At 42.3% G+C, this 20,083-nt stretch overlaps 1 protein-coding gene across 10 annotated transcripts in view; it reads right to left on the bottom strand.

The window, feature by feature from the left end:
- magi1b (membrane associated guanylate kinase, WW and PDZ domain containing 1b) overlaps positions 1-20,083 on the bottom strand; it is a 132,188-nt gene that overhangs the window by 21,998 nt on the left and 90,107 nt on the right. For 5 of the 10 annotated variants that reach the window (XM_055024749.1, XM_055024760.1, XM_055024731.1 and 2 more), the window contains exons 11-15: positions 19,520-19,705; positions 18,777-19,433; positions 6,525-6,556; positions 6,077-6,121; positions 3,026-3,272 (exon numbers count right to left, since the gene is read on the bottom strand). In XM_055024749.1, coding sequence (XP_054880724.1) covers positions 3,026-3,272; positions 6,077-6,121; positions 6,525-6,556; positions 18,777-19,433; positions 19,520-19,705 — 1,167 coding nt within the window. Of the gene's footprint in view, positions 1-3,025; positions 3,273-6,076; positions 6,122-6,524; positions 6,557-7,147; positions 8,347-18,776; positions 19,434-19,519; positions 19,706-20,083 lie in introns of those variants that run through there. The other 5 variants (XM_055024763.1, XM_055024742.1, XM_055024723.1 and 2 more) reach the window with 4 other exon arrangements.

Below are 20,083 nucleotides of genomic sequence, written 5' to 3'. Positions count from 1 at the left end.
GAAAGTGCAGCTGCATTACTTTCTCCTGCAGAAGTGTCCAAACCTTTTGCCAAATTAAAAGTAGTTCAAGGGAGACAATGACATTTTTATTTTGGTTTTTTTTTATTTTATCTGGATGTCTCACTTTGGTCATTCGTGTTCGACCTCTGCATGGTTTAGACCAGGCTGAGCCCTTCACTTGTGTTCATGACACTTAAGCACATCATAGTGAAAGGAGGTTGTGGTGAGGGGGCGGGGAGTAAAAAGCAATGGATTCTCACTTTTCTAATTTTGTTTTTTCAATCTCTATCATTTTCTTTCCAATAAACAGTTTTGCCGCCTCGTCTAATAAGTACATTGAACATTAGGGTTATAATATGAAGAAATGTGTAAAAACATGCTCAAGGGGTAGGAATATTTTTTGAAAGACACTGCAAATAGTAATGCACAAACTTGAGCTAGTATTTGTACAGTCGCAGCTGTGTATCTCTCAACAAAACCCCAGAGAGAGCTCAATTTTGCTTCCGCGCAGGCCGCTGCTGCCAAAACCGCCAAAGCCGCAAAGCGACGGCGGTGCGGTGTGAATCGCAAGAAGCCCGTTTCCAATCTGTTCTTTCAGTCAACATTTCAAATCCATGCAGAGTGAAGCTCGTCCTTCCAGTCTACTCTGATGTTTTTTTGTATCTTTTCTGTAGAGTATCGGAGCGAGTCAAAGGCTAAATGTTGCTATCTGCCCGTGGCGATTAATGGATCCATAAGCGATCCCTGTGGTGAGGCAACTGGGCATAAGAGGGCGTTTCAAAAATAGACACACAGAGCCAAAGCAACGGTACGCTTGGTTCAAACATGAAGAAAATTAATCTGGGAACATTTTAAAACCCAGAGATAATCAAAACGGAGCCCAATAAAACATGAAGCCTCCAACCTTTTCTGGCCCAGCTAATTTGAAGCAGGTCATCGATGTGCGGATCAGTTTTTTGGGAGGATTATTTGTGCAAATGGAAATCATTCAGCACCTGATGCGTGGAAAGACCTTGATCTCAGCAGAGCGTGTCATTACATTGAAAGCGAAAGTAGAGAAATTTCTTTGCCCACGGAGCCAACACTGAAGGATTTCTGAAACAGGAGGAGGAGGGAGACGATTCACGCCTCCTGACACGGGTCACTTGTCCTCTCTAATTCCAGGTGTTCCTCCTGACCTTTCTGTGTGTCACAATCCCATTTCATCTTCTTGGCTGTTCTCCCTCGGATTCACTTACAACTAAATGGAAACCTTTCTTTACTGATTCTGAAATCATTTTACTTTATTTTCTCTGTTTATCATGAGCTAACCAAGTCAGGCAGTTTGAAAAAAGACAAAAATAAAAGAACCCTGCGAGGAATTAATCAAATTAGAATCGTCTTATAGCAATCTTTTCTATCTCAGCTCTTGAATCTTTATTTTTTTTCCCACTCAGTCTCACTTTTCTCTTTTCCTTTTTGCACAAGCGATTGTTCTCAGTCCTCTAAATAATGAAACATCCCTGACAGGAGATGTTTGGCCATCTGGTGAGATGTTACCACTTATGAGCTCTCACACTCCTAGGTTTTTCCTCAGTCTCTCTCTTTTTCTATTTCACAATTTGACAGTTGATCTGAGAGCTATTCTTATTAATTGGAGGCATCTACTAGCACGGTAACTGGAAACAAAGAAGGGTTGGGCACTCCACTGACAACCACTCCACCATTGCCGCTAATTACGTACTTCGTGGCTCTTATGGGAAGGGAAGTATGTCAGTTGTGTTAATGCTGAGAAATGAACAAAGGCGGCATCATTAGTCCACGCTGAGAAAAGAACCAAAAACATGTGCGAAACCTTTGATTTTTAGGAGACTATCTGCACTCGCCTGGTAACATTGGTTCACCATGATGCTAAGCAGTTTATGACCAAATTAGCTGAACTAATAATGACACAAGTGCAGCAGCATCACAGTAGTAAGACAACATTTACACATGTTGGAGACAACCAAATGTAAGACTAATTTTTGAAATCAACCAGAATCAAACGTCCTCTGTCTTTCACAAACCCTGCACCCCAAAAAGGCAACCTCAAACTCATGACGAAGGGTGGCACAGAAATGTTACAGCTAACTTAGCTTAGCACAGAGAGAGCGAGGGGAGTTAATTGTGGACTATCAAACATAAACAAAATGTTATATATTTTTAAGAGGAAACCTTATATATTTTTTGTTTAAAGTAACCAAAACTTGAATACTCATATAGATAAAAGCCAAAGTAACTGTGTAACCTCGCTTTCAATGTTAGCTAAGTTAGGCTGATTGGCAGCTTTGGGTTCAGTTTCCAGCACCTGAAAACAAGCAAGAGGATACTTTTTGCTGCGTTTCATTTGCCTCTGAAGTCTAAATGTGAATATTGGATTTATGTCACAACAAAGCTGTGAGTCAGAAAGCCAGTGGGATTTGCTAATTATTGAGGTACTAACTGGGGTTGACTCTTTGCCAAATGATCCCTTTGGAGTTTCAGGAATTTATTTTGTGATTTTTGGCGACTTCAAAGCAATATTGCCTGACACAGGACTTTCTGTACCAACCATAGATCAATTTGTATCTTGCTTCAAAATCTTCCAAGGCAGTCATTGGCAAATAAGATTTCAAGTATTTTGCTATAGGAAATGTGGCTATTGCACTTTCTGTTCATTTAATAAGATACAGGCAGCCAGAAGAGTAAATAAACAAAGAACTTCTAGATCTTTGAATGGTTTTTACTTTTAAAACTCAGACTCTTTGGAGACATCGTGGTTTCCAAGTTGTACATCCCACTTCTTGTACTTGCAGTTCTAACTAAAAGTTTGGAAAAACAGACTTCAGAGTACAAATGGAGCACAACATTAGGTTGCACATAGTACTACTTCCAGTAAAGAGGCTGGAACCAGCTACTTAAATACAGGCTTTGCCTCCCAAACCTTTCAACTCCCATTGCAGATACACCAGGGGTGGACGCCCCATGCAGCCCTCATCCAACCGCCACCAAAAATTCATATACTTACGCCTACTTTCATACATGCTCCTGGACTGGGCCCAGATCTTAAAGGGGTCGGGTTTTCTGTGAGTGGTCCCGTCTCCTTGGGAGTCCTGGGAAGGCAGGCCAGGCAAGGGCTGCGAGGGGGCTGGGGGAGTGCTGCTCTCGCTGAGGGGGGCTGCCAGAGACGAGTGCACGGGCGAGTCCGTGTGGGTGCTCCGGTGGCTGGAAACACTATGCTGGGAACTGCTCTGACTGTCCTTCCTTGACAATTGCTGTAGGGGAAGTAGATCAATATCATTTGAGTCTTTAAAATAGGCTTTAATGGAGCATGGAAGATTAAACTCAGAGTTGACATATAAGGGTTATTGCATTCTCTGCCGCAGATAAGAGAGCCATCAGAGCTGCGGCTGGTGAGAGGAGATGATGAAGACACAAATACAAAAGAGTTTCATATTAGGGCAGCTAAAAGACCAACAATTGCTTCTCCTCGGGGTAAAAGGAAGCATGCTCTGTGTTTCTACCTTAATCAACTAACAGAATAATCAAGCTGCTTTATTCAGAGAAATTCCGTTGCCTTGCGTGAGTACTTAGACAAAAAAATAAATAAATCTCTGTGGTTTCTCATGATTAAGTCATTCAGCTGAGATAAAAACACGGTGGATCAGTTTAGAAGGGCCACATTGCCTATTCCTTTAGTCTAGCAGAGGGGGGAGTTTTAACAAAGAGCTGCATTCCCTGCTGCATATGGAGAAAAGAAATCACAGTGAATAAAAGCACTTTTGGGTTTGAAACAAAGACTTTTTACTGGTGAAGTCATAAATTGCACCCGGCCTCGCAATTACATGGGTGCTTAAGCACTTGCCCACGGATTTGAGGTGTCGGAATAAAGCACATGCACTTCTGAGCTCAAGTGCAAGCTGACAGCCTTTACAGAGTATGTATTTTTTTTTTTTTTTACAGTCTCATCTTTATCCTTAGCGTGCAGAATTCACCCTGCTGTGAGGATTTTGAACAGAAAGCAGCAAAATGAAAGAGTTACAGCCGGGGCACGAGGGAAAGAGGCAGCAGGAGGAAAAAATGACAGCAGTTAAGACTCCTCACGTCACGTGAGTGCATATTACTTTGGATACGGTGGACAAAAATACAGCGAGGAGGGGCTGGAGGCGAGGGGGCTCGTCAGTTCTCAACTATCAAAGTGTTTGGCCTTCAAAGTGCAGCCATGTCTTCAATAAATTCTGACTCATTACTCACTGAATCTGCCTCCCACACCTCTGCAATTCATGTTTATATTCATCATGCTAGTTAAACATAAAAGAAGCTTGATGCTCTTGAAAATACTAAGCGGGAGCTGCAACTCGACGGGTTCAATGATAAACTTGAAAATCAATATAGTCAGTTAATGACAATGCCATTGTTTGGGGTTGCCAACAAACTTTAAGATCCGATGCGTTCACAAAGTTATCTTCTCTTCACTTTTATCTTTCCAAATAAATGGAACCTGCTTTAGCCAGCGAGGAACCAGTATTTGATGCACCTGAAGTCCAAACTTGGCTGCTTTTACAGATGAAAACAAATCTCTTGTCCTTGGTGGATCTGCTGGCTTTGACCTTCCACAGCCACAGAGCTCTCCCTTAATGTACTGAGATGTACTAATGCATTGGTTTGTCCAGCTCCAGCAACTTTTAAAAGATAAACAAAATCAGGCAGACAGAAGACAAAAGACAGAAAATAAATCTCGGTTTCTGCCTAAGAAATAGAGATTGTCTCTGTCAAATACTGGATCTTGTACCGTAGGAATTGGCCAGGTACCAAGGAATGTCGACATCGCCATGCTCCCCCTCCTCCACCTCTTGCTACTGCTGGTCAGCTGGCTGACAGAAGGCTCTTACACTTTTTCATTGTTTAATGAAACCTGTTTGGCTGTTAGGAAATACGGACTTTTTTTTTAAAGTTGCATTTAAGACTTTTTAATACCTTTTAAATAATGTTTAACATTGCTTAAGTTTGAAGACCAACATGATTAAAAAAATTATTTTGCTTATCTTAACCACCCTGTTGTCTTAGCGTGACACTCAGGAGGAGCACGGCAAATGTCACGGTTGGACAGCGGGAACTTGGGTTCACAAGGGTTTTTATTGCATAGTTTTGGGAACTGATGGTCTGACAGGACCACCTCTATCACTTCCTAGCTGTCTGACTGTGACTTTTGCCACACTCCTCCTGAACGTTGTGCTAAGACTTTGGGACGGTTAGTAAATTTATAACAGTTGAATAAATGGTGTCAGGTGTATCTTTGCAAAAGCTACATATTACCATACAGCCACCAGGGGGGAGTATGGTACCGACTTTGACCAATAATTTTACATATTTCATAAATGTCAACAGGTCCAAAATGGGCTCAGAGATAAAATAAATACAAGCAGTGTGTAATAAAAAAATATTTAGATGACTGAATTAAGTAACGCACTAAATGCAGGGCATACAAAACAAGGGGTAAGAATTGTTTAAGAGGTAAATTAATCCAGATCCTAATTGAATGTGCAAACAACAGATGAATATCAGACATTTTGTTTTCATGTAATTATAATAAAAAATGCATTTTCTCAATCCATTTTAGACATGGGATAGATATTTGAAGAAATAACTAATTTTGTTAAAGAGGAAGAGGTCTCAAACACAAAATTGCTGCGTTAGAATGTAAATTAAAATGAATGAGCTTTTTAAATTTAACTGCAAAGGCCTGTCTGTAAACCAGCTGACTTCAGGTTGTACCTGAGCAGACAGCCTGACTAACCAGCTAATGTCTTCTTCCTGCTTGTATAACTCCATGAAATCCAAAATGACAGAAAGGTTTATTCTGTAAACTAAGCAGATGGAAACATCAACTACATTTAACAATTTCTTTTGTTCTGCTGGTTCTCCTAAGAGTGTGTGCTACATTTAAACATGACATTAATGTAGCATGCCTTTTCCCAAAACCATTTCCTTCAACCAGACAACCACCACCATGATATACCCAGCACCGACACCTCATTCCCCAAAAAACTTTCATCCCCTTCCAAATGACATCACATACCATCCTAGCGTAATCTCTGTATGGAGGAGACAGGTCATAATAATCCTGCAAAACAAACAAAAATAAATAAACAAACATGCATCCAGTCAGAAAAGGTTGCGGGGGTCTCTCAGTCCTGATCACACATTCTGCTCTCGCGCTACAAACTTAGCACCCAGCATGATGCCATAATCAGCATGTTAGCAACCCAGCTTACGCGGCGCATCAAAGCCCCTGGTCCCAAGCTCCACTGGAGGAGGATGGAAGGTTTGAGAGGGGAGGGGGGACTCATGTAAAGCCATAGGGATCCACCCCGCAAAAACATAGCACCCCCATGTCTACAAACAGAGCAACAACATCAGCACAAGTTCAAGCACACAGGATGGGGCTGTGGGAGGCTGGGATGAGGTAGCTGCACATCGAGGACACAGGTAGATGGTGGAAAATTTGTGGGAATGCCATCACTTACCAGTTTGGGGCTCTTCTTCGCAGGTGCCACTCCTGTGAAGCCGGACAGAGAAGAGAAAAAGACAAAGGGAGACGGTTACCAATGGAGTTTGTAGTCCATGTTCAGACAAAAAGTAAAAGAAGGGTGAGGGGGGAAAAAAATCATTTCACAACGCAGACTCCCCAACAATGCCAAAGCAGAGCACATCTAGCCCTCAACCCCCTTTATCTCATCTCTTTCCCTGCTGGGTGCCTTTGCTTGTCCATCCGCGGCTGGCGTTCGAGGAGGGGAGGGAGTGAGGCGGATGACGGGAGGGGATGAGGAGTGGGGGGTCTAGGCAGCGCGATCTATCTGCATCACCGCCGCGTCCAGCATTTGGCTTGACTGGTGCAGCGAAACAGCGGGACCGGCCCCAAGGGCTTATCCAGCCCGGCGCTCGCTAGACCCCGGCTACGCGCACAAGAAAGAGAGAGAGAGAAAGCGTGTGTATGCGTGTGTGTGTTCGAGGGGGAAAAAAAAAAAGTGTGAGCTAAGAGCGGAGAAGAGAACCGTTGGGTGAGCAAATGAAGCCGAGGACTAAAGAGAGAGGACTAAAAGAGGAGAAAAGCGAGCTTTGTTCGGGAGTTCCTGGCCCTAGGCATTACCCATGGAGAAGGAGTCCAAGATACTGAACATTAAATTATAGGCAACCGTCAGTTCCCCTCTTACTGAGACCATCTTCCTGTGTCCGCTGAGCGCCGCGCTCCGCTGTCGAAGGCTCCAGCATCTATAGGCAGTTGGCGCGTCCTCCAGGTCTCTCCCTTTCCCTGCTGGCTTTTCTTTTTTTTTCCTCTTCTTCTTCTTTTTTCCTCCCCACCCGTCCTCCCTCTCTCTCACCTCGCCGTTCACTGTCCTCCCTCCCGTTTTCTCCCTCAGCATCACCGCCCTCTCTCCCTCCCTCTTCCTCTTCCTCGCTCCATCTCAGCCTGCCTCCTTTCCCTCCCTCGCGCGCTGGTAAACATCTATTCAGCTGCGCGCGCGCGTACTCGCACGCGGATTCTCGCTGCATGCAGCAGTCCTGACACAAATCAAAGCGTGCTTGAGGTATGACAGACGTGTTTCTGCGTGAGCGAGCAGTAAACAGAGACGAATCGCAGCAGAAATATCGTTATCACAGACGGGCGGGCTCGGAAAATAAGACTGACAACGTTGCTCGGGATGCGAGCGCGCGGGGCCCGGCGTCCGCGGAGGGAAATTTTTGTCGCTGAAATATGACTGACCTCTCCACCTCCGCCGATTCCTCTCTACTTCGTTCATACACATCGCACGGGACAAAGACTATTCTTTTTTTTTTTTTAACTTAACAATAGGTGGACACCTGTAGCAAACAAACAGCCACGCGCAGCGTTTGAAAACGAGCACGAGGCGATTTCTTCCAGGGAAACGGGGCCACTATTGTGTGAATCCTTCGGGAGCCTGAGGGAACGCGACGGGTCGCACACAGGCTCTTCTCTACTTTATCTCCCAGACATCTGGGCTCATTCACAGCTGACACCTCCGACTGCGTAACGTCTGGAGCGCTTTTCTTCCCAGCCCTCCATACTTCAGTTTTCCCCTCCACTTTTCTCCCTCTTCCCCCCCCAACTTGTCAGGAGACATTTATTCTAGATTTTGAGACGATTTAACAGGAATTATGATCATGCCGTCAATCCAAAAGTGGCTTTTTGCTCTGGGAAAAGGATGCCAGTCAGTTAACATTAGAGATGCACATGTTTGACTTTTTCTGTGGTTTTCTTTAGAATTGGATGCGACAGTTCTGGAATTGTTACATTATGTTTATATTATATTAATTTATGTAGGCTATATGTACACACACTCACCGCCCTTGTGAATGTGCTTATGGAATGAAAATAGTGGGAGTTTTGGTGTTGATGCAATAAATACAATAAATGATGATCTGATTGTTTTTTGGGGGGGTTTTGTGCACTGAGTTGAGCCAATTGGGGGAGGATGATTGGCCAATTCTGATTTCTGGCAGATTTATTGGTCACCTATTGTAATAATAAGTAGAGATCAGGCTTTTCCTGGCCAATGTCATGTTTTCCTTTACATTTTCTAATTGTGTTTTTATAAGAATGCAAAAGATAGAGACCAGGTGTAGATCTGGGGCTCTTTTATGCAGTTTGATCAAGTTTTATTTGCGTTTGATGCAGTTCTTTGATCAAGTTTGCTTCTGAAGAATTGATCATTTTGTCTGCATGCCAGTAAAATTATATTTTTTTTATTGTGAATACCGGCTGATGTAGTCACTGAGGTCTGTCTTGAATACTTTTACCAAATAAATGTAACAAAATAGAAAAGAATGTGCAGCAGGTTTCACAGATAATTATTGCATTCATTGAGGAGCCCCATTATGTATCTAATCTTGACTAACTCTTTAAAAAGGACATCGAAACTTGACACTTTTGGTTTGTGTGTCCAGAATTAAAAGACGGTGATACTTCTTAGTTTTGAGACGGAAATGAATGAACAAAAAACACAGAAGGCTCAGAAACCCCAGAAAGCACAGATTACGGAAAAACTCCTCAAGCCCCGTTTCCGGTCTATCAGTGCATCTCTGGTCAGCATGATGCACTGATTGATTTTGCCTCATCATTCAGCTGCAGACAATGTTCAGAAAAAAAAATAGCTAGTTGTGGCAGGTAACAGAGATGTTAAAATTCTGAAAATAATTAACATTTCCAGCTAGTTATGGGCTTTTCAAATCCAGTGAAAGACAAAAACCCTTTTCCCAGCTTTAACATTTGGTCTTAAAATTGAAAGATGGACTCATAAATCACGGCAGAAATAACAAAAGGTGAACGGTACAAAGGTCAGCATTACATTTGCAGGCAGAGGCGGATCTGCTGGGTTTTGTGTGTCTGTAGGCGTAGAAGCAGAATGCGTTTGAAGCCCTCATATCAAAGGCATGGTGGATGTTTGGGCCAACCTCCGTACCCAATTACACACAAGAGGAAGGAAAGAGAGGTTTTAGACAGGTGGGCAAACTGGACAGCGCTTTGGCTGCCTGTGAGAGAGTGCTCAGCAAAATCCTCTAGGGTGAAAAAAAATTAAAATTAACTGGAGCTGCCAAGACACTAATTTTCATCTTTAGGCAAAGCTGTTACTAAACTAAGATTACTCAAAGAAGGCTTTTCTCAGAGATGCAAGATCTTTAACAGCAAACTATATTTTCTACAAAACATTGAGAAACAACTGAGGTTCACTCAGATTGCCAGAGCGTGGGAGAGAGCAACACTTTCAGCAGATAATGGGAAGGCTGAATGGAGTAGAGCAAATCTGCTCTTCTTTATCATTTGATTGAACATGACTGATTTGAAAATCTCAATGATTCAGTGGGACTACAACAAACTATTATAGTGATACTAACCACAAGAACCGATAATGCAGGATGATAAAAAAACTGTATAAAAATTCAATTCTTATTCCTTTTGTCATAGTTTTGAACAGGCGACTGTTCGCTCTCACGGTGTGGTCTTCACATAAATAAAGAAAAGTGAAAAAAAAAAATATGTTCTGAGAGCAGAACTTCATTAAGACATCCTGGAGGTCATAAATAATCCACAAAACCTCGATTGTTGTGTCTCCAAAAATAACATTTTGAATTAATTATACTCTATGTTCAAATGATTCCATGTAGTTTGACAGAAACGGCTCTGTACCATTTGAGAGAAATAACAAAAGGATTAGCTTTGCTCTGTTGAACTGGGCAAACTAACAAAAGGTGATGTACAGGAACTGTTGCACCAACCTGGCATCGCAGCAGTCTCTAAACGGAAGACATTACTAAGCAGATTATCCACTGCGCGCGTGTGCGCACGTACGCAGCGGTAGGTCTCGCCTCAGAGTGATGGCCTCCAACAGGCGGGCCCATCTGTCACCGTGGCGACAGTACCTGGTGGCTGTGGCGACTCGCAGACCGTTTCCCAAGCAACAGTTGTTGTAGCTGAATGGATAAGCAACAAGCTCTCGTCAGCTTGTTTAAAAACAGATCAATATATCTACGCAAGTATAGAGAAGAAATCATAAAGTTTGTTTTATGATATTTAGAACTTGTTTGGCTTGTAGCGGTTTCAAAAGAAGCAGGGTGAAGCCCCCACCCGCCTCCCTCCATCAAATCCACCCTGAGGGGAACCCAGAGACGACTGTCGGCAGAGCATCGTCATGGAAACAAAAAGATGGTGCAGAGGTAGAGATTTTCCACTCAGCCACTGGCTGTGGAGGACTGAGGGCAGGGTAGACTGGTGGAGGTGGGGAGAGGAAGCGGCTCACCATGTCCCCTCCGTGCAACAAGCAGCGTTTCACAGGATTGGGCCTCCAGCAAGCCAAACGTGACGAGAGGTGAATCATTGGCGCCCGAGCCAGAATCCCCCATTACCCAGCCCCCCCAGCTCAACCTCCCTGAGCCTCCCCCCCTCCCACACACATCCCACCTCATCATTGCTTTTCCGGACCGCAGTGCTGTTCGTTATGGTGCCATTGGAACGTTCAGTCAGCAGATTTTTTATGCGAACTGAGCAAAAAATACAACGCTTCCTTGCTGTACAGTGAATTGATTTCCTGCTTTGGTCTGTGCAGGGACCCATCATCAGCGTTTATCTTCTCTTAATGGCCATATTCAAACCTGTCCACATTAAATGGACCTTTAGAAATGCAACTGATAGTTTGTTTATGTGGGTTATGCAAGTTCGTGTATCGGCCCGCATTTTCAAAGTGCGTCACAGATCTATGGCGTGCTTTTTGACAGGAGGCACTTAAAAGCTGTTTGTTCACTTGCCCGCCATTATGCCAACAGGAGCTGTCAAGTGTAACAATAATCCACTTTCACATTTTCACCCTATCTGAGCTGTGTTTTCGTAAATAACAAAAAAAAGAGAACAAAGGCAATGCATTTCATCTGTCGTCCGTTTTCAAGGGTGCCTTAGACCTCTTTCTATCAGAACTTAACAAGGACAAATAAGATAGGGCAATGAAAACTGAAAATACACCATCTACTGCCACAGTGCAGTGTCATGCTAATGTATTCATACCCCGGATTTTGCAATGTTACGATCACAAATGTAAGTTTTACACAAAAAAGCAGTGCATGACTCTGAAATGATGAGGAAAATTATGCAAGTTCAGGTCTCTATCTAACCTGACTGATCTTTGCTTGCTTTGTAGAGATGAGTGGGTAGAAATTTAGTCTCCAAATGCAAATCTGGTAATAAAATATTTGTAGCAATATATATAGAGCGGAAGATATTTGGAGGATAATAATAAACACACACAAAATAAAGTTCAAGAGGCATAAGTACTTTTTCAAGACCCTCCAGGCAAGCCCTAGAATGTAAATGAATGGCAAATAAAGGTAACCTGAGGTAGATTTTATGCATCTGATTACCAAAAGCAGAACATGGCAGTCAGTAAACTTTGCGAGGCATTCTTCCAATTCAATGAAGCTGGTGACATTTGGCAGTTTTAGTGCTGGAACATGTAATTTGTCCAACCTCAGGTTATGTGCAAGATGGGGAAAAAAGCCCATCATCTCCTCAAAGTGAGAGTCCTTATCACCCAGCAGGTCTAATGTGTCACTGATGATTGATGAGTCATGGAGGAAGAGATGTGAGGGTGGTGGGAAAGTAGAGCATCATTGGGGTTTCAATGCTGCCTTTTCAGCATCTCTCCAATCTTTCGACATCTCGCCATCCACTCCTCATCCTCTTTCCCACCGCGGCTCTGTATCCTCCCCATTTCCTGCACATTGCCTCAAGCTCTCGCTGCCATCAAGCACAACTTATGTCGCATTCAATACAACACCTGCTTCAGCTTACAAGTAACGAGGAGGAGGGGGATGCATCCATACAGCAGCAGAAAGGTTTTTACTTTTCAGGGGCTGACTAATGGTTTGAGCTGCTGGGCTACCGAAAATGTGTCTGAGAAATTCTTCTCCGAAATTAGTTTTCACTGACAGGCTAAATCAGCAGGTGTGTGTCCCTGTGGAGCACGCAACATTTGCACCCCTTTACAAAATGTATTTGTATTTTTTAAAGGGAAGAACAGAGAGGAAATCAGCAGTCTCAACAATGGAAAGACGTCAGGGCCGAAATGAATTATGGCCACATGCAGCACATCAGCGGAGGTAAGAGATGATAGGCGAGAGAAAATGAACCCATTAGAGCAGAGTAATTAAACAAATGAAAGAGCAATGTATCACAAAATATAGAGCCAACCAAAGCAATAAATCATTCCTGCGTGGTTTTGGGAAATGTATACACACACATATATCTCAGCGGCAAGACGATCCGAAAACAACTGTATCTTGATATGTTGGGGACGTAAAAGTTCCCCAACCAAACACCCAGAGGAGAAAAGGCCCTTTTCACACAAGCACCGCTCTCCATTAATCTGGCAGAGGAACATGTTGGTGTTCTATTATCACCCCTCAAATGACTTATAGTAACACGCCAACGCTGAAATGCTAGCAGGTCAGACTTGGCTGATTTTACACAAATTAGCTACAACTTTACGATGACCTGTCATATTGAGAAGTTTCCAAAGGCAGACATGGAAAACATGCGCAGCTGTAGTTGTTATTAAAGGCTGAACAATATATTCCCATGTATGCATGTGGAAGTAAAATGTAGGCTTTTTTTTTTTTTACTTTTCCGGCAACATCAGGTATCGTTAAAGAAAAATAAGACTTCAGTTCTTTTCCTTTTGAGTGCCACCTGCACGGCTTGTGAGAAAACCTTTCATTATTATTAAAATCATTCTTTTGATCAATGTCATAAACCTCCGGCCCCACCAAGTATTTACCAACTAGTGGTAAATTTTTATGCACTTATTTTATGTTGCATATTTTTGTCATCTTTTGTGGAAATCAGTTTTCACTTTATGATTAAAGGTATTTTTTTATCGTTATTATTAGTTTTTGGCTAAAAAGCCATATTTTCTTGATTGATTTGTAAAAGCAGTAAAACATCCAAGGAACTGAATACCTTTTATAGACACTGAAATTGTCTAGATGTGTAAATTCTGAAAAGCCAGTTTCAGCAGATAAAATCTTTGGGGTCTAAATTAAAGAAAACACAACATAGTGTTGATATGCTTAATGCATTGTAAGAATGTCTGACTTACAAATATCACATTGATGTCTGCCTACGACGAATCAATGTTGATATTTAGGTCTGGATAATTTGTGTGAATTACTTAATATTTGGAATTAATTCTCCAAAAATCTTTCATTTCCTATAACCTTGACAGGAATTTTGCAACTTGGAATATTTCTAAAATTCCCCAGCTTGAAATTCCATAGACACGTTGCTGGTAAGTTTTCCACCAATTTGCGCTGCTAAATTGCTGACTAAATTGGGTAAAACCATTTATTTTTGAGGGACTGCTCTCTAAAACGCACCATGCCGTTGCCTCTACTCATTTAAATAACTAACAACTGCTGAAAACTTGAAAAAACATATTTTAAAGACCATTAAGTAGGACAGCTAAAATTAGGATTGGCAGATCAAAGCTTCAGAAGAAAAATCAGAACAGAAATTGGCCACAAAGCTCTGACTGGTGCATCTCTGTTTAAAAAAAAAAAAAAAATAATAAGAAACTTTGTTCACAGCTGCCGATCTCCAGATGAAACATGACGGTTTAACAACCAGAAACGGCTAACAAGCTTGTATGTACTGACTTTATTTATTACGCAGTTAATGAATACCCAATGCCTTTCTGACTTTCACTGAAACAGAGAATAAGGTCGTTTCTTGGAAGGTTGTTGCTTTGAAAACTTCTAAATGTAAAAATTTTTCTCCCTCGTGTCTCAAAAGAACTTGTTTAAGTGTCTAAACCTGAGCCGAACAGGGTCACAAAGCCTTAACAAAGTAAAGATACAAACATGCTAGAAAGGTAGCTGGTGTAGAATGAAATCAGATTTCTTTCTTTTCCATGTGCATGTGATCTCACACTGTGAGGAAAAACAGCGGGAGAGAGACGAGGGGGCATGCGGTAGCAAATAGACGAGTTTCTTAACGAGTGTGTTTCCTCATGAGCGGGTCCTCAGGGATTGACCCATTTTCATGTGGGTGAGCTGGTGTGAATACATCCTGGCAGTTGGGCGGGGGGTGAATGAAAACAGAGTAGGGGTGTAGAGGGGAAGATGATAGGCCAAATCTCCACCAATTAAGACTGAACTTCTGGCTCTAATCTGAGAATACATGCACGACTGTGGATCGCCAAGCATGCGTGTACATGAACAATGAGCGCCGGTTCCGGGAGGAAAACGGTCTTGACTGATTGACGGAGGCTGAGCGTGAGGTAGAATACCAGAGAAAACAAGACGTGCGGGTGTTTATAAGCAAAGCTGACATCAGGCCCCCAATTAGAGGCCAGTGTGCTGGTGGAGGGAACCGGAGAGAGAAAGCAGTGGAGAGACTGCGAGCAGTAGAGTAATTAAGGCAGTGTGACGAGACAGTCGGTAATGTTCTCATGAGTGGGCCTGCGTGGGAACCAGTCCCTAATATGCATGCTATAATATGGATGATGAAGTGCAAGTGTGCTGTGTGAAATATATAGCGGGTTATTCACGAAGATGGTAAATGGGAGGAAGATATTTAGGAATTCAGAGAGGCGAGATGTTTATGCCACATGTGTACGTCCATCTCGACTAATGGAAGGTATTATTCTGATGATAAGTTCAGCTTATTAAAACTCCATAAACTCCCTTTCAGTTCATCTGGCGAAGCTAATGAACACATTAGCTTCTAATCTGTAATTAATCACAATGGGAAAGTGTCTTACTGGTGTTTATATCTATGCTCGCTGGAATATATCTGGACTGAACACAGACATATGGCACAAATGAACCAAACCTCAGTCTGAAGCATGACTCAGATATTGCGACAGATTGTGCAATTACAATAGAACCGCAACTAGCAGTTGCGGTTCTATTAATCTATCGATTAATTTGATTAATCTATCGATTAATTTGATGATTATCCAATGAAGCCAACAAAAAAATTGGCACATTTTGCAGATTTTTTGTTTAAATCTTTGTATGTAATGTTAGAGATACATTCAAATGAAATAAAATAATATTTCATTGGAGAATGCCGGCTCATTTGTAGCAAAAAAAGAAAAGCATAAGAATGCATGCAGCAATAAATAAATAAATACTTTTAACATCAACATGTAAAAAGCTCAGCTCTTTCCACTGGACTCAACTTCAGTACAACGTCCTGATCTGTCCTTTGCCATTATGTACATTTTAAAAAAGGCATGTCAAAAGGTTTAAAACCCTTTACAACAATCAATGGAAACATCTTAATTAGCCTTATAGTAATCAAACCTTTCACATGATTGATTAACTGCTTTTTGCAAGTTTCCACTAATATTTTGACAATTTATTTTTGGCGGTGAACTCCAAGTCTTTGATGTTGGAAGGCTTTCTTGCCATCAGCCTCCCTCACCTCCAGTCAGAAAAACATGTTGGTAAGAGCGCTTTAAATCTAAAACTGCAAAAGTATCAATAATTCAGAGCATAAGTGTATATAAGCCTTATATAGTCCAAAAGGCCGAGTACAAACTTAAGTTACTCTCGTATTGTTTCACATCTTGCCGTCTCCTCAGAGTTGGGGTGGTCCAAAGATTGCGAGGAAATCTGGCAAAGTAGTAGCAAATGAAGACGATGGTGTTTACCCAAGGCAGACAGGCAATGTCTGCTTAAGGAAGATGTCGATGCTGAAGCGTTCCAATTATTATGGCTCGCTCATTACTGCTTGTTCTGAGGAATGGAGCACTTCATCAGCGGGATTTGGTGTTTAACTGTGCAAACAAGAGGAGTGCAGACTGTTGTTCTCTTATTAATCTCCTTGACGGCGAACAAGCAAACATATTTGCTCTTTGTCTGTTTCGCTTCCCCTCTTGTTCCTCATTAACAGTAAACGGGGTTGAAGAATACTTGCATCAAAAGGCTGTTTAGACCACAGCTTCATGTATTTTTGCCAATTGTCCATATTCCTTTTAAACTCTGATATTTTTCAGCTAAAGTCAGTTGGTGTCCATACAGGACAGTCCCAGTATAAACTAAGGTCCAAACTGTTTTACTGGCACCATTTAAATCCCTTAACAAGGTGAGATTTACTATTTTATGGAGTTGTGTGCATTATCAAGATGAGGGCATGTTGCTCATTAACAAATGGAAGGAGAAGAGGACTTGTATTGTTTTTTTTCTTGGCCAATTATCAAGAGGCCAGACGATGAATGAGTGACTGAATGGATGTTTTTTATATAGATACAGGTATAACATTGAGAGAGAGTAACACAAAGGCATAGATTTATAATGAGATATCATTTGTGGTTGTTATTCACTTGATGAATTTCCTCAGACAGCTTTACTTACATCAGCTTGCAGAGGTTGCAAATTACCCATACATGCACACAAAGACAAAAGCAGTTTTCTTCCTTCAACGAATAGGCTAGAAAGCAATCTGACCTAGAAAATGATGCCAATACTGGTATTACTGACCGGTATGTCCGAGAGGGACCAGATGGGAAATACTAAAATTTGGTTATTGCACTTTTATCCTTTGTTCACAGCTGCTTTGTTCCCATTTGGTGTTCCCGCAAACAATGATTGTCAATCAGTGGCCGTAACAAAAGCCGTGAGTGGCGCAGCTTGAACAAAATCCTTCACATGCTGCTGCACTGTTTGCAAAGAACTGACACCGGCTCAGGAACTTGGAAAATTTATGTTAAGGGCAAAATGTCACGGACTTCAGCTCAAAGTGAAGACTGGTAGGTGGAGAGAAAAGAAAGAAAGAGAGAAAAAATAAAAAGCCCAATTGGCTGCATCTTTAAAGCCATTTGCTCTAACATGGGCACACTGAAAGCTCAAAATAAACTAGACAGGTTGTCAACTGGCAAACAAAGCGGAGAGGGATGAAGTAGAGGGCATCTGTGGAGACAGATAAGGTTGGTGTGAGACAGAGTAAGAACAATAGGAGAGGATATTCAGACTCTTTGACCTGAAACACCACAGCGCTTTGGGTCTTTTTTCCCCCCTCTTTACACTTCAAACCCTCCTTCTTCTTCTAACGTGGCCGTTTCCATTTCTGGTCAGCCACACTGCGCTGCAGAAAATCCAGACCTCAAACTTTTTCACATTTCACTACACTGATTCAAACTTTGTATTTGATTGTCTTTTTGATTTTAAAACAGACCAACATAAGGTAATCCACAAAAGTGAAGGGGTAGGAAAAGGTGTACAGTATGTAGTTGGTAATCTGATATTGACAATCAGAACATCCAGTATGCCGTAAATAACCATATTTATGGCCATTTGGGTTGGTGAGATTATGTGGTAGAATGGCCCAGTCAAAATCCAGACTTGAATAAAATTGAGAGTCTGTAGCAAGACTCCAAAATTGCTCTTCACAGACACTTTTTGTCCAGCGTCGCTGAAGTCAACACATCTTATGAAGAGGAATGTCTCTAGCCGTATGAAGGTGAAAGAGAAATACCCTAAAAGACTTGAAGCTACACCTGCAGTGATAGACGGCTCTACAATACAAAGGCAAACCACCCTCTGATTTTTACTCGCAAAAAAACCAAAAACCATGCATTCTTTTTCTCTGAAGTTCACAACCATGCCCTACCGTTGGTTTGTCACTAAATTAAATCCACATATAACGATTTTGTCATTTATGGTTTTAATATGACAGCAAAAATAAAAAATATATTGAGGGTCATGAATAATTTTGCCAGAGACTGTACAATATTTTCGTCAGTGCCATTCAATAAGAGCCTCATCCTCTCCATGATCATCCATTTCCTCAAATGTTATTTGAACTTCCTCTAGTACTTCTTCCTCTCCTCCTTACCATAATCACCGCACTCTCTATTTTGTCTTGTTCGCAATCCAATCTCTTTTTTTTCTCCCCAACAATGTCTATTTGCATGAATAAATAAATGTGTGTGTCAATAAAGGAGCTCTGTGAGTGAAAACAGCCTGTAAGGCAGAAGGCTATTATTTTCGTCAATAGCATTGAGCAGTCGTTCATGGCAAAGGGTTGTTGTTTTTTGGAGCGCTCTAACATATGGGCACATAAATCAGAGCCTGCCATAGATCTCAGCTCTGGCTTTCTCACTTCCATCTGTGCTGATGAGTTTAAACACAGCCTGGAAGCTTATTCACAAACCAAATGTATATGCATAAAAATAAAAAATAAAACTCAAGATCAGGCATTTGCTCACCTCTTTGCACCAGCATGGTGACCTCGCTGCCTTTTGGTAACTTGCTGAGCATGTCCACCACCTGGTTGTGAGACATGCTCTGCACATTCCTCTTGTTCACCTCGACGATGATGTCCCCCTCCCTAAGGCCACGGCAGCGAGGGTAGTCCACGATCTGCTTCACCCTCTGCCCTCCACCGCTAAGGCTGTCTGCAATAGTGAAGCCAAAGCCCTTGTCTCCTTTCTCCATGTGTACAGTGATGAGTTCTGGTTGCGTAGCGATGGACGAAGCCAGGGTTACCACGTCGCTAGAGTAGCCGAGCTGGGAGGAGGTATCGGACGCGACCTCGGTGGAGGGGCTGTGAGGTCGGGGGAAGCCATTGAGAGGCAGTCCGCCATTGGTTGGGCCGTTGGTGCTCTGACTTCCTTGGCTGGACGGAGAGTCGTAGCTGCTTGTGACCTCCTGGCCGTTGACGATGATGGGATCTTTGTTATCGAGGATAGCCACCGAGGTTACCAAGCTGGTGTTTGGATCATCGGGGTCAAAAGGCAGTGGGTAGCCACGACACAGCTCCAAGTTGACCATGGACCCGATTGGGATGGACTGAAAGATCTTCACAACTTGGGCGTGCGTGTAGCCCAGCACGCAGGTGTCATTTACGCTCACAATCACATCCCCTTTGAGGTGGAGAGAAAGAGGGCGTGCAGTGACTGAACTGAACCAGTACTCCCTCTTCGCGAATAATAAACGCAACGGCACCAACCTGTCTCCATCTTCCCATCAAGGGCTGCAGGTCCATCCAGAACCAAACTCTTTATCTGCAAGAACTCATCCGGCTCGTCCCCTCCAACAACGGTGAACCCAAACCCTCGACGGCTCTTCTTCAGTTTGGTATTGATGAAGGTCCCGTTCAGTTCTGAACGGTTCCTAGTAAAGAAAGGCTTCCCACCTGAACACAAAGATAATTCTGCTTTAATTATTCTTATGTGAAAACACACAAATTCAATTAGGTCTAACAGGATTTGATGTGGATCCTTAAGAAAGCTGCTAGAGTCTTCAAATGTGGTCTACATCTGCCAGCATTGCCCAAACACAATAACACTTAACATCGGCTTTCCTGCAAACACAAGGTTTTAAGTACATCCTTTTTGATTAAGCTGTGCCAAAGCTTCTCCCATAAGCCGTCTGCCTGCAATAAACGGTCTCTTTTGGCGAAGCATTATAGAGGTGTGGATAATGGCACGAATCCAAGGGGTTTTTCTGCTTATTCTCTGTTTACTCTGACATGATTACTCTTTTAAAGTAGGCCGGATCCAAATAACAAATA

This window comes from Poeciliopsis prolifica, unplaced genomic scaffold, assembly GCF_027474105.1.
Source record: "Poeciliopsis prolifica strain line A6 unplaced genomic scaffold, Auburn_PproV2 SCAFFOLD003, whole genome shotgun sequence".
Classification (NCBI taxonomy): domain Eukaryota; kingdom Metazoa; phylum Chordata; class Actinopteri; order Cyprinodontiformes; family Poeciliidae; genus Poeciliopsis; species Poeciliopsis prolifica.
The sequence above is the reverse complement of the archived record's forward strand: the minus strand, read 5'-3'. Positions and strand labels throughout refer to the sequence as shown.